This window comes from Platalea leucorodia (genome assembly GCF_965183815.1).
Source record: "Platalea leucorodia genome assembly, chromosome: 12".
Lineage (NCBI taxonomy): Eukaryota > Metazoa > Chordata > Aves > Pelecaniformes > Threskiornithidae > Platalea > Platalea leucorodia.
In genome coordinates, this window is record NC_138834.1 from 13,441,353 (window position 1) to 13,455,890 (window position 14,538).

A 14,538-nucleotide genomic window follows, 5' to 3' on the forward strand; every position below is an offset into this window, starting at 1 on the left:
GGGGTCTGCTCCTCCCAGGACATGGATCACCACCATCTCCTGCTGTCCCACCGGCCCACCCATCTCCTCTCCTCCCACAAAGTGCAATTGCTCTTGATGGCCCTTTTCAGCAGCATTTAGTCATCTTCCTGTGCCCCGGGGGAGGAAGGGAGGCCAGACTGGCCTTGCTCCTGTCATGGAAAGGAAAAGGCAGGACCACATCTTCTCAGAGGAAGGCAAAACATCAGCCCTTTGTTGCAAGTGTGCTGCCCTGCCCTGCAGGCGCCTTGTGTCAGCCTGGGTCCCTGCTCTGGCTTCCTCTCCCCAAGCAGAGATCTTCAGTCCTTGGTTCTTGGCCATTAAAAGTGTTCACCTTCTACCATGTTTTGTTACAGCAAGTGGCCAAGAAAATGAATCTGGATATGAGGAAAACTTCTTCGCTGTGGAAGGACCAGGCCCTGGTGGAGATCAACATTGCTGTGCTGTACAGCTTCCAGGTACCTGAGTAGCAGGACTCCACTGAGTTTGGGTCAGGCTTGAGGGACACAAGAATTGGATAGGACAAGGATGGAGATATCTGCCCAAGGACAATGGCAGCAGCTGATAACACCCAGCTGAAATTGTGCTGTGCCTTCCTAGTTTTGAGCTGTTCCAGGAGCCTGCAGTGAAATTTAATAACCTCTGTGCCCTGGGTGTTGCAAAGACATCAGTACCAGCCTCTGAGCTCTGCCGGTCCAGAGGGAGTGCACCAAGGGGGCAAGACCCAGCCCTTCTGTGCCATCCATGAGGCGAGAATTGGTGCAGGTTCTCCTCTCGCTTGCACTTAAAGGTAGAGTAGCAAAACTAGTCCTTGGCATCCCAACTTCAGGGGGTGGAAGCTGGGATCCAGAGCTGGATCAGAACTGCTCCTTGAGTTGTGCAAGCCATGGAAGAGTTCCCCAAGGGGCTGAGCAGGGGATGTTCCATCCCAGTCATGCCATCTTAGTCTTTGCTTGGCCCATGACAAATAACAGGAGGAACAGCCATCCCATAGCGCATCTACTCAGGAAGGATAAGGGCAGCTTCTCAGCCCTGGAAAATGGCATTGCTTGGTGCCTGTGCTCCTTGGGAAGACCAGGGTCAGCAGCCACCCGGTGTCATCTCCAAAGCTACAGTCCTGTCAGACCATGGGAGTGAGGCATATTTGGGTCAAGCAGCTGCAAATGTAAAATTTCGGCTTTCGCCTTCTGGGCCGTATTAACCCACCATTGCTGGCTCTGCTCTCTTCTCCCTCCATCAGAGCGACAAGGTGACCATCGTGGATCACCACTCAGCCACCGAGTCCTTTATCAAGCACATGGAGAACGAGTACCGATGCCGGGGAGGCTGTCCTGCTGACTGGGTGTGGATTGTCCCGCCAATGTCTGGCAGCATCACCCCAGTTTTCCATCAGGAAATGCTCAACTACCGTCTCACGCCCTCCTTTGAGTACCAGGTACCGTCTGCACCTTACCTTCCACCAGTGCTGCATGCCCAAAGGTATAGCCAAGAGCAGGGTGGGAGCTGGAGCTCAGAAGATGCAGGAAGGAGAGGGACACCATCTCGTCCCTTCAACAAGCTGTCCCTCGAGGCAGTGAAGTCCATGAACAAGTACAATTCATGATTCCCCCTAATGTGGTGTAATAACCCCCTGGATGTTACACCTTTCCCCAGGGCAATGGCTTCTTTCCCCTCCATGGGAACATGGGACAAGGTGAGACTCCAACTTTTACTCTTGGAAGTGGAACTAAGCAAAGCTCCTCCCTTTGGAAGTGCCTAATTTTGCACTTTGATGGGTAGGTGAGGAAATGACCTGGTAGTCACCGTATCCCTCCTCCCTCCAGCCTGCAGTTTGAGTGGATGGCTCCTGCCAGCTTGGGGATCCAACAGTTTGAGGGGGGGGGGGGGGGGGGGGGGGCTCCTGCCCAGCAGGCCAAGCAGTGGGCTTAAATGCTGGTGCTGGAGTATTTAACACTTCAGACCATGGGAAAAAAGGCCCTAAGCAAACACGTCCTCGTTAGCCAACCATCCCTGCTCTGTTGGTTTTCACACAATGTGACCTTTAGTCAAGAGCCCTTAAGGAACAATCACAAAACAGGAGCAGTCTGTTCATTTCTATGGTTCCCGATGGTTCCCGGCCATGATTACAGACAGCCGCCTGCGAGGGCACTGAGTTAACTTCTGCGCGCTTGTTCCTTGCTTCAGCTGCCTCCCCCTCCCAAAGGGCCTCTTAAGAAAAAAAAAAACCTGTGGGCTGGGGAAGGGGGAAGGATGCGTTTCCATCACCTCTCCCCTTCCAGTGTTGCCTGCCTTCTTTTTGCCCATGCTCTATTAATGCCCATCTCAGAGGTGAGAAGGCATTTGGCCAGGTGCTGTTACAAGCCAGCAAGGTTTATTACATTGCAATTTTTCTTTGCATACTCCATTGCCCAACTGCCCCAAGAAACCCACGGGGCTCCAAGGACCTATACAAGAGATCAAGAGCTGTCAAGAGGTCAGCTAGTCCTCCCCCTTGCGACTAGGGGAATTCAACGCTCAGTGCTGTGGATACAGCAGTTCTCGAAGCTCTGAGCACTGCGCATCAGTCGCTACTGCTCTTCTCTCTCCTAGCCGGACCCCTGGAACACCCACGTTTGGAAAGGAGTCAACGGGACGCCTACCAAGAAGAGGGCCATTGGCTTTAAGAAGTTAGCAAAGTAAGTACTGGTGGGCTCTGAAAAGCCCTGGAGTGCTTGGGGCTGGTCCTGACTTTGGGCAGCTCTGTTTGCTGTGCTGTTTGATAGCGCTACACTACGGATGTTCGTGAACTGACGGGTTGTGAGCCTGGATCTCAGGCCACTGAAGGCTTTAGCTGCCAGGAGGGATATCTGGAGAAACAGGCAGTCCCTTGAACACCCCATTAGACCACCAAAAGGTGTGTGACCAGGTGAATACTGGATGTTGCATATAATGTCTTCTCCCAAGCTGGTTCATTCTCCAGTAAGGTGGTCTTCAATGCTCAGGAATGGCTTTCTCACTTCTTGGGGACACATTGCCTCTTTCTGCTTTCACAGCCTCCTGGGCCAGAGAGATCACTCATCACTGGTCAGGGACATGCTGGCACAAGTGAGATGAAACTTGTCTCCATATTTCTCTGTCGCTCACTGACTCTTCAGCTACTTGAGGAGCATTTGTCTCCAGCGCGTGTCTAAACCTCCAAACACCCACTTTACAAGGAGGAGGGAGACAGGAATGAGGAATCTCCCTACAGGTAGCAGATGGATCAGGGCTGAGCTGAGGTTTGCACTTCATGGCCATTTGACCCCTAGTAATTCTCCCCTGCCAAAGCTCCTAGACAGCAGGGGTGTAGGAATGAAGTGTAATTTGGACCCTTTGGCTGATGCTGGCCTGAATGCCTCCCCCGTGGGCCATTGGCAGAGGGGTTCTTGCAGGAGCTGCTGGCTCCATGGCAGCAGAGCCCTGGACCAGGACTGGGGAGGGCTGGGGCTGCCCTGGTATCCGTGGCCAGGCTGCCAGGTGGTCTTGTGCTGTTCACAGCATCTCCCCACGCTTCAGTTTCCTCGAGTCCCTACTATCAGTTTGTTCCCACTCTTCAGCTGTCAGCTTCTGTAAGCTATTTTCCACGGCGCGTCCATAAACACGATCAGCAGCTGATGAATGTGCCCCTTAGGCTGACACTGGTGCCCAGGTCTGGGCTGCAGCCCGGGGCTGGTGGAGAGCGCAGGAAGATTAATTGAGCCATTGAGTTAGAAGAAACAATGCTTTTATTTGTGTGTGCGCGATTGATAAATGATTTTATAAAAATGTGAGCATGGTGGGTAATTTAAAAAAAAAAAAATCTCCATTGTTCCTGATGTAGGGGGGAGGAATTATTTTTGTAATTCACCATTAATCCTGCCTGGATCTGAGCTAATCAGCTGAACAAGTGGCGGATCGAGCACAGCAGTCCTGAGTGTTGCACTTGGTACTGGTCGCAGCATGATCTTGCTGCCTGCTCAGACAGGCTGTGCTGGTTCTGGCCAAATCAGAGCATTCAAACCTGCAGCCCCTGCCCATCCTGCCCCTTCCCTCCCCGGGGGCCAGGGGACACTACTGCCATGGGAAAGCAAAGGGGCAACTTTAATATGCAGAACGATGCTGAGGAGTGATTGTATAGCAGCAAATATAAATGCTCCTGAAGCTGACTTCAACGTGGAGGGAGCTGCCCGGAGGAGCCAGGACATACCAGCCTGCGGCGGTTTCAACTTCTTGCCTCCCTTTTTTTTTTCCCCAAGTGATTTTCCAAACCTAAAGCATTTCTTCCCTCCCTGGCAGGAGGAGCAGGGGGGAGCTGGGCTTCCCTTCTCCTGCCAGTGTAACCAGTCCAGCTGCAATCTCTGTTCCCCATAGCTCATCTGAAGGGGATGCAGGAGTCCTGCTGAACTTGATCACCCGGGGCAGGGGCTGATCACCCTGTCAAAGTGAGTCAAGCAGCCCTTGTGCTTGCAAAGGCCACAGAGATGCTTTGTGCTCTCTCAGCCCCTCGAAAACTGCCCCTTCCCTATCGCAACACACCAAGCTAAATCCAAACCTGCCTTTCTGGTGGCCCCACTTAAAGGCTCGATGGTCCATTTAGAAAAGGTGAAAATATTCTGCACATAGGAAAAATAATGTTGATGTCCAAATTCCATGATCATGAATGGCCTTAAAATAATAAACCTGTCACACTGGGCTTGCTGCCCCACCGTGCAACCCAAAGCTGGCTGATGACAGCCTCCCTTGTCCCCCATCGCTGTGCTCCCACTGATGCCAACCCATCCAGCAGCATTAGCATAGACAAGGAGCCAGTGTTTCTAGTGCTGCATCACCGAGGCCAGTGACCTCTCAGGGCCCCTCTGCCCTGCTGTCAGAGCTGAGCCAGTGGGGAAAACGGGAGCAAATGCATCCAGTCACGATTGCAGCCACAGGAGGCAGCCGGCTAGACGCAGCCCTGCAAACGCTCAAATAAATGTGCAACCTCTCAGCCTCAGGAGGGCTGTTCCTCTGAGTAAAGTTCATAGCGTTGCTGGAGTGCAAATCAAAGGGACTACAGACAACCTTGTCTGACCTTCTCAGTGTCTTGGGGTTTTGTGTGTGATGTGCAGAGCTCGGGTGCTTCTGCTTGGCGAGGACACCTCCTGCAGAAAGGCAGCCAGATAGGATTTAAAGACATGAAGACATGGAGAAGCCACTGTTCCTCCCGTGGCTTGGGCTCTGGTTGGTCTCCAGCTTTTCCTTTGAGGTTATCCCGTTGCTGCTTTCAGTGACTGCTGCCCCTGATTCTTCTTCTGCTTCTCTGTCCCTGCAGAAAGACCACCTCCACACCTGGTTTAACATTTTCCTCCTTACACCCACTCAGGTATTTCAGCTCTGTTTTCAAACTTTCCCATCCAGTCTTCCTCTCTGACAAGTCAAGATGAGCACACTCTTCCATAGCTTCCCTGTTTGGCATATAACAACAAAAAAAGTGATGCTGCAAGTTTTTAAGACAGGCTGTTCATTTAATAATAAATAAAATAGTGTGAATAGTCTGGGCTAGAGGCACTGACAAGGAAGCAAGCTCTCCTACCAGGATTTATTCTTGCTTCCTAGGGCTGTGAAGTTCTCAGCCAAGCTGATGGGACAGGCCATGGCCAAGAGGGTCAAAGCAACCATCCTGTACGCCACTGAAACAGGGAAGTCGCAGGTCTATGCAAAAACTCTGTGTGAAATCTTCAAGCACGCTTTCGATGCCAAGGTATTGTACTAGCTCCCAGCCTCTGCAAGATTATGTGTGCGTCTGGGTGGCCCAAGGAAATACGTGGCTGTTGGAAAATACATGGCTCAACGCATGTGGAGCTTCCCAGCTGCCAACGGTCTTCAGAAGCTCCCAGGGTATGACCTTCTGGGTCTGGATTGAAGCCTGCACACGAATAGCATTTCCAGTTAATGCTCCTGCATTGTGGCATACATTTGTCTTCTGCCTCTCAGGTGGTAGCCCCATGGTTTGTCCATGTCCCTTGAGGCTCTTATTCTCATCCTCCCTGTGCGGAGATCTCTGCCAGTGCGCTGGCATGGAGTCAGCAAGGAGATGCTGCTCCCATCCCCAGGAGGACTGGGGTCCATCCCAGGAGACTGGCTGGTGGTAGAGCTCCCCACCGAGGGCCTCTTGCTAACATCTCTGTTGCTCCCAGGTGATGTCCATGGACGAGTATGACATTGTGCACCTAGAGCATGAAACCATGGTCCTGGTGGTCACAAGCACATTTGGCAATGGAGACCCACCCGAGAATGGAGAGGTAGGACAGAGCGCAGGGACGGGTGCCTACGACAGGGACATGGGTGGAAGAGAGATGGTGGGGAACAGGGAAGAGCGTCCTCTTTTTGCTCAGCCTGAGCTGGAATGCCCAAAACAGGTCCAGGTTCTGGGTGATACCTGGTGCTGTGCTTGCCTGCCTCCAGCCTGCTCTGAAATAGGGATATCTACTTATTTTCCGCTGTGAGACAAGTAACTAACCTGTTGCTAAATTCATCCTGTACAACTGATGTCAGGGTCACGCAAAAGGTGCCAGCCCCTTGGCTGGGGAGCTACGACCTCGTCCAGCCCTGTACAACAGCGTTGCAGGCTGCTGGGAACAGCAAGCAGAGAGCAGAGCCACAGCCCAGGCTTTGGTCACGGCTTCGTTTCCTGCAGAGACTGGCAAAACTGATGGCCTTTTTTTATTTCTTCTCTGTAGAAATTTGGCTGTGCATTGATGGAGATGAAGAATCCCAACTCCAACCTGGAGGAGAGGAAGTAAGAGCACCCCAAAACCCTCCCTTCCCCATCACAACCCCAGCAAGCAGGCAGCCCTGCAGCCAGGACAGCCTGCTTCTCTGCTTTCCTCCTCTCAGAAGGGAGTGTGAAATCCCCATGCAGGTTTCAAGTTTGCAAAGGTGCAAGGGATGGGACCTGCCTGGAGAACCAGGGGATGGAGCGGGTGGAGGTCCCAGGGAGGACAAAAGCACTGAGTCAGGCATGCCTGTGGACTCCAGCTTGTTATTCCCTGGGCTAGCATTTTAAAGCTTCTCTCTTCAGCTGTAAGAGGCAGGCATCTATGAAAAAAACAAATAAAAGCAGAAATTCCCCCAAAATCATCAAATCTGAGAGCTGGGGCTGTCCAGGAGACACGAAAATAGTAAGACTTGGAGGTAGAAAGGAATTCCCAGCTATGTGGTTGTAGGTGGGGGAGGACTTGAGAACCAGATTTCACTTCTTGCATCATGTGAAAATATTTCTAGGGAAAATAAGAGCTGTTATAATTTCTGGCTGTGATGTTTGTAACAGTGACTCTGGAACCGGTAGCTTGAAGACAGGGTCTGGGGTTTTAGAAAATCCCCCACTGGTGGAAGATGAGCCTGGAGCATCTCGGTGCACATCCCAGAGGCTGGGAAGTGAGGGCAGCCAGCAAAGTGTTGATCACTTGGGGCCTCCTATTATTTTAGCTATTAAGTACAATATATTTCGTTTAACTGGGACACTGCTCTGCTCTGGAGTCTCTCCTGAGTTAACACAGCGACGCTCGCAACTGCCAGAAGGCTGCTCCTTAATTAAGGCAGAATTAGCACTGGCCAGCGATGCAGTGCAATTTAACCACCCCGACTTTCTGCTTGGGCAGTGCAGAGCAGTGCCGGCGGGGCTGCAGAGTGGTGACGAACACCGCCGGGCAGGGCAGGGACTGATTTGTACCCCTCCGCTGCTGGCGACGCAGCAGCCCTGAAGTGGTCTCCTTGCTGTGCAGCCAAGTCATCTGATGGATCCCCGCAGGGCTCGCGAGCCGAAAACCCATTAGGTTTCTAATGGCCTCGTGCCTTAATGGGGACAGCTGACAAAATGGGACGTGCAGGCTGTCCTGGAGGTGTCTGGATGGAGAAGGGCCATTTTGCACGTGGTTCTTACTCCAGAGATCTTCACTTTTTGGGACTGTGTTGCTACAACGTTGGGTTGGGTGCAGAGGTGCCACCCGTGGCAAGCCAGGCAGATTTGATGAGTTCAAAAGCATCTGAGCTCAGTGCTGGCTGTCCCAGTCTCCTCTAAATGTAATTTAAGGGACTGGCAGGAGTTTCTAAGAGGCAGGACGGCCTGTGGCTTGGTTACCTGACAGCAAAAGAGGTCAGAGTGCTGGAAACAGCGACCTGTGAGGACAGATCAAAAGGGTGAGAGCTATTTTATCTGGAGAAGAGGAGACAGAAATGCAGTGCGGTAGCAGACTTCACATACAAAAAAAGGTGACTGCAGAGGCAGAGGGAATAAATTACTCCCTGTGGCCCCCCCGGGACAGGCCAAGAGGTCATGGCTCTGGATAGTAGGAAGAGATGCTGACGTTAAGCATGAAAAAAAGCTTTTGGAATGAGAAAAAATGGCCTGGAAGAAACTGTCTGGGGAAGAAGGGCAGGGTCAGCCTGGCATCTGTAGGAAAGGGCTGGATAGAGCAGCTCCTGCCCACACACCCCATGGACTCCCAGCTCCGTGTCCACCCGGGGATGCTGAGGGTGGCCGAGACCCCACCGGGTGGGGATCGGTGGCCTCTCTAAGGCACAGTGTCTCAAGGAGCCTGCCAGGGCGCTGCGGTCGTAGCTCTCAGACCACAGCCCAGGGGTTTTGCTATGGTTGTATGTTTGGTTTCTTCTGTCTTACAGCAAGGGCTTCCCAAGGGTTTTCAGAAGCATTCATAAGCCATTCCTATTTAAGGACCCACTGTTCAAATGCAGCCCATCCTTCAACAGTCATTCCCCTGCCACAAGGACCTATTCATTTCAGCAAAAGCTGCTGGTACCCCAACCTTGGGCCCAGCACCCAAGTGGGGAATGTGGGCTTCATGCCCATCTAAACTGGTGGGCTGTGCTGCCCTGCCTTCACCACGTAACCTGGGGTGAGGACATGGCCCAGGGACAGTGGAGAAAGAAGTGGGTCCATCCAGATGGAGGGAAGCAGAATAGCATGAGAGGTCTGGGCAGAAAAGAGGAGGCTCCGGAGCAGAGGTGGAGCACAGGGCTCTATGACCCTGGCAGTTATTTTGCTCAAGGGTTGTCTCCTCTGCGTGGTGTGCTGGGTGCAGGAGGTCTGCTGTGACTCATCCACACACTACTGCTTCATTGCTCTGGCAGTATATTTAGAAACTCTTGTGTAGAGCAATTTTTGAAGATGGTTCAATTCAGAAATACTTCTGCTGTTGTCAGATTTTTTTCTCCACTCCCCCTCCCCCTCCTCATCCCCTCTTCTCTCACTGCTTTTTTTTTTTTTTTTTTATTTCCTATGAATGAAAAAACCTTCAGAATATCTGTTCAGACATATACCCGACCTTGTGTGCAACCAGGGAAGGACAGGTAAAGCTGAAGGTCCTGTCAGCTCTGCACCGCTGGGCACAATATGGTGGCCAACACCTGGGTCAACCCACTGGGATGTGACTGGAGGACCCCATGGAGCAGACCAGGTCCAGCTGGGGGAATGCAACATACAGGCTGCTATGGCATATAGGAGCACATTTCTCTGCTCTAGCCACTGATCATGGTGCCTGCTCATGAAATATTGAGCCCTGAGCTTGACCCTGCTCTGGTTTGGTCTCCTTCACTATCCAGTCCCCTCTGAGCACGCAGCCTGGTGGGAACCACACGCACATTTATCACCACTGTAATACTTGATGTTGCTGCTGTTTGCAGGAGCTACAAGGTCCGTTTCAACAGCGTCTCCTCTTACTCGGATGCACGGAAATCCTCAAGCGATGGCCCTGACTCCAGGGACAACTTTGAAAGCACGGGGCCCCTGGCTAATGTCAGGTAAATAGGACAGGGTGGGAGGCAGCAATTTCTTGGGACAGAGATGGAGCTGGTGCTGCAGAGAGCCTCTTTCTCCTGCCGCAGCTCTTACCTAACACATGATGTATTTTTGCAATGCGCAGATCCCTCCATGCTCCCTCATGCTGGTGTTGTCCATGGTGGTGTGGCAGGGGGAGGTATCGGTGTCCCTCCCAGCTCGGTAGCCACAGCTGTGTCACATCTCCGTAGGTTCTCCGTGTTTGGGCTGGGGTCGCGTGCTTACCCCCATTTCTGCGCCTTTGCCCGGGCGGTGGACACTCTCCTGGAGGAGCTGGGTGGAGAGCGGATCCTACGCATGGGAGAAGGGGATGAGCTCTGTGGCCAAGAGGAGTCCTTCAGGACCTGGGCCAAGAAGGTCTTCAAGGTAACCCGCTTCCCTTGTGCTCCAGGGAGGAGCAGGGGGTAGAAGGACACAGGGATAGAGCAAAGCTGCTGGTAGAGCTGGATTAAAACCCAGCTTCTCCTTCCCTACACTGGGACACCCGTCCATCACCCTGGCCCACAATAAAGAGGTTGTCCACATTTTGGTGGAGCTGACACTCTGGTTTGTGCTGACTGCCAAAGAGTGAATGCTACGTTGAATTCCTGCATTATCCCAGATGCCTGAGGGAGGAGGGCACCACGAGATATGCCCATGGCCACCAGTACAGCCCTGCACCATTGGGGTGTGCATGTGTATGTCCTCCATGTATTGGCTGAGGCGGGTGGGACAAGGGGAGTCGTGGGGCTCGGTTGGAAAGCCCAGGGGCAGCAAGGAGATGCCTGAGAGCCTGGTGCGTGCTGCAGGCAGCGTGCGACGTGTTCTGTGTGGGGGACGACGTCAACATCGAGAAAGCAAACAACTCCCTCATCAGCAATGACCGGAGCTGGAAGAGGAGCAAGTTTCGCCTGACCTACGTGGCTGAAGCCCCGGAACTCACACAAGGTATGAAGACGGGGTCACCCCGGAGGACTCCAGGCGTGGGGCAGGTGGAGGAGAAGACATAGCGGGCTCAACTGGGGGCAAAGGGGTCAAATCTCCTTCCTTATTCTGTGTTAAATTCCCAGCATTTCATCTTGCCTTTCCCCGCCATCACATGCCCAAGGAGCAGTCTGTGATGGTCTCAGGCCCCTCTGGCTGGTCCCTGTCTGTATTTGTAACAGAGATGTTGGGATATGATCTGATCTACCTCCTCCTGACCCCATTTTTTGAAGCAAAGAGCTGGAAACCTGGGAGCTTTCCAAGCTTGCTTTGTCCAAATGCTGCTCCGCTGAGCGTTGCGGTGCAATGGCAGGTCCAGCCCACCGACACCTGGCCCCTCAGCACGGCTCCTGCAGCTGATGATCTGCCGCACTGGCTTAGCTCTTCCCAAATTCAGGCTCTTTGCTACCAGCCAGGTGGTACTGGCAGCGAGAGGTGCATGCCTGCACGTGAGGGCACGTCCCCGCGCCTCGTGCAGGTGGTTTCGGAGCCCTCCTCAGTCACTAACAAAAGGGACACGTGTTTGGTTCCCCCATGGGGTTTCTGATGCCCCAGGCTTGCTGAAGCTTTGCAGGAGATGGGGGCAAGAGGGTGGTCAAGCTGATGGTCTGCTTGCTGCGGCTGGCATCAGCCAGCTCCAGTCCAAAGGGCTGAACCCACCGTGGCAGCTGACAGCCCTGCAAAAGCCAGAAGCTGTCTGCCTTGGCCGCACTCTGCTGCATTGCTTCACTGGCTCTTCTCCTCCGCAGGATTGTACAGCATCCACAAAAAACGCGTCTATGCAGCCCGGCTTATCACACGCCAGAACCTGCAGAGCCCAAAGTCCAGGTAGGAGATGCAGCTGCCCCGGGACCTGTAGGAGCTGAATGTACTCGTGGTGCACCCAAGCATCCATGCACGCAGTGCTGCAAATATCCCTTGAGCCCTGAACGTCCCATGGATACCAGCTTTGTGCAAATCATCGCCAAGGCTGGAAGCCACGTTAACCCAGTGAAGGGTGTTTCCAGCCTTCTTACACACTGAAATCTCTGCCGCTACATACTTAACCTGCTGCCTGTAAGGATGAGAAGATGGGTGGCAGCACTTGTGGAGTGGCAGGGTGCATGCAAAGAAAGGATAAAATTGCTGAAGCAAGAGGTTAAACTGATTTTCCCTTTTAAAAAGTCCCTGAGGGTGAGTCAGCGGTGAGGGGAGGTGGACACTGCCGTGTCCTTTCTAGCTCCCTGCTGCGAATTCGGCAACGTGCTCAGCAGGGCACCAGGGCCTGGACATGCCACCACTGCCCAGCACACCCAGCGGCTTTTGAGGCCGGAGCTCAGCAGCTCCCTGAGGGAATCCCCCAAAACACACGGTGCTTTTTCTCCTTTCCCTATAGCCGCTCGACAATTTTCCTGCGCCTCCACACCAACGGGCACCAGGAACTGCAGTACCTGCCCGGGGACCACTTGGGCGTTTTTCCAGGGAACCATGAAGACTTGGTCAATGCCCTGATCGACAGGCTTGAAGATGCCCCTCCGGCCAACCAGCTGGTGAAGGTGGAGCTCCTGGAGGAGAGGAACACAGCTCTAGGTAACCAGGGCCACCTCTACGTAGAGGTGGCCTCTCTCCTCCTCACCCATCCCTTGGGGCAGTTCTTGTAGCTCCTGGGGGAGGTAGGTGGCCCCCAGGAGAAATAATTTCCCATCTCACTGGTGCATTTGCCTGGATTTGGAGCACCTCCTTCAACCTTCCTCTGCCCAGAGCCATTGCTCATCTGCATTTGAGGTGTAGAGCAAGGGTTTGAAGGATGAGCAGGGCCCTAGGGAGATGACGTTTACTTGTTCTTCAGAAAAATTAAACGTGTTTATATTGTCATGGAAAGAGCAATGTCTAGGACTGGAAAGAAGAGTTAAGGGATCTTGATGGACCGTCTCAACACTGTATTTCAGGGATAAGTCTGATACCCTACTGCCATGCACAGTGTAACAGGAGATGGAAAACAGTACTAACTCAGAGTGACTGAGGCTGAAGGTAGTGGTGTACCAGACTCATATTTGTGCTCATTGTACAGCATCTCACTTGTAGCATGAGGATATCTCATTGACTCTTCTTTCCAGCTCTTCATCATTCACTGTCTCAGAGCTGATAAGGGGGAATGAAAGCAAGGATTTGTCCACCTTGGCTCCTATGCTCAGCTGATCCCATGGTTGTGCTGAATTCCCTCCTGGCAGGTGTCATCAGTAACTGGACAGACGAGAACCGTGTCCCACCATGCACCATCTTCCAGGCGTTTAAGTACTATTTGGACATCACCACCCCTCCCACACCCCTGCTGCTGCAGCAGTTTGCTTTGTTGGCCACCAGTGACAAGGAGAAGAAACGTCTGCAGGTCCTTAGCAAGGTAAAGCCTCAGACCCCCAAGCCCAGGTTCCTCAAGGCCCTGGGGACAACCACAACCCCAGGGCATTTTCATCCCACATTGTGGTTAGGCTGAGTCTCTACCTGTGACAGCAGAGCTCCTCCTGCCTGCCTTCACTGCTGCCCACCCCAGCTTTGCCATAGGCCTGGTGGGATATCGGTAGAGTCACCTGGCTTGGAAGAGGTCGATGCTGCAGCACTCTCCTCCCTCCCTCCCTCCCTCTTTCCGTATCTGCAGGGCTTGCAGGAGTATGAGGAATGGAAGTGGTCCAAGAACCCCACCATCGTGGAGGTGCTGGAGGAGTTCCCCTCAGTGCAGATGCCCTCCACACTGCTGCTCACACAGCTCCCCCTCCTCCAACCGCGCTACTACTCCATCAGTTCCTCCCCAGAGATGTACCCAGGCGAGGTCCACCTCACCGTGGCAGTGGTCTCCTATCGCACGAGAGGTACCATGCTTATGCAGGGGGTCAGTGGAGACAGGCTTGGTGTGGAGAGCAGGGAAAAAGCATTAGCACATGGGCAACACCACAAGGAATTTGGCAGAGAGATGTTGTTTTAAAGCCTTTCTACCTGCTGCAGTGACTAGATTCCTTCAACCTATGACACTGCTGTCCCATGTTATGGAGAATGGCCATCCATCAAAGGGCAGCGTATTGCAGAGATGCCAAGATTTGGGTCAGGTACCAGCAACAGACCAGCCACAGTGGCTCCAAGCTCCACGTGGGATCCTTTGTTTGCCCACACCAAAGTCCACATTGCCACAACTAGCCAGATCTCTGTACCTGTGCAAGCAGTGATGTGTCCAAGCAGCCCTGGTCATGGTGTAGATGGACACAGCCCCGTCACCCCTGCAGCAGGCAGGACACAGGGGAAGACACTGGCCATTCATCTGGGGCTGCCATGGAGGGCTCGTGTCTGGAAGCACTACAGCATGATGCTGCTTCTGCCAAAAAGGACCAAAGAGAAATTGGGTGCTTCCTAGGTATTGTGGAGGTCCAACTATCTCAGGGCTGGGTCCTGGGTGAACTTGTGTAACTCCACAGAGGGACCCCAGCACCAAAATTCTACCAAGTTCATGGGGGATGGATGCAGAGATAGTAAAGATTTCAGTGAGGTGTTCATGTGGAAAGTAGCAGGGAGGGTTTCAGAAAGGAAAGCAATTGGAGTAGTTGGCTGGTGTGTCAAGTACAGACCTCCTTTTCTCCCCTCCTAGATGGAGAAGGACCAATCCACCACGGAGTCTGCTCCTCTTGGCTCAATCAGATACAGACCGATGAAATAGTGCCCTGTTTTGTAAGGGGGTAAGTGTTCCACACAAGGCAAGGGGT

The 14,538-nt window shown here is 53.1% G+C and overlaps 1 protein-coding gene across 3 annotated transcripts in view; it reads left to right on the forward strand.

The window, feature by feature from the left end:
- Positions 1-14,538, forward strand: part of NOS1 (nitric oxide synthase 1) — a gene marked incomplete at both ends in the record, with an annotated part of 39,075 nt that overhangs the window by 21,512 nt on the left and 3,025 nt on the right. For 2 of the 3 annotated variants that reach the window (XM_082325416.1, XM_082325417.1), the window contains 14 exons: positions 375-476; positions 1,259-1,453; positions 2,608-2,693; positions 5,608-5,752; positions 6,189-6,293; positions 6,732-6,790; positions 9,694-9,810; positions 10,039-10,213; positions 10,636-10,774; positions 11,560-11,638; positions 12,186-12,379; positions 13,021-13,190; positions 13,446-13,656; positions 14,424-14,511. In XM_082325416.1, coding sequence (XP_082181542.1) covers positions 375-476; positions 1,259-1,453; positions 2,608-2,693; positions 5,608-5,752; positions 6,189-6,293; positions 6,732-6,790; positions 9,694-9,810; positions 10,039-10,213; positions 10,636-10,774; positions 11,560-11,638; positions 12,186-12,379; positions 13,021-13,190; positions 13,446-13,656; positions 14,424-14,511 — 1,865 coding nt within the window. Of the gene's footprint in view, positions 1-374; positions 477-1,258; positions 1,454-2,607; positions 2,694-5,607; positions 5,753-6,188; positions 6,294-6,731; positions 6,791-9,630; positions 9,811-10,038; positions 10,214-10,635; positions 10,775-11,559; positions 11,639-12,185; positions 12,380-13,020; positions 13,191-13,445; positions 13,657-14,423; positions 14,512-14,538 lie in introns of all 3 variants that reach the window. The other variant, XM_082325415.1, reaches the window with a different exon arrangement.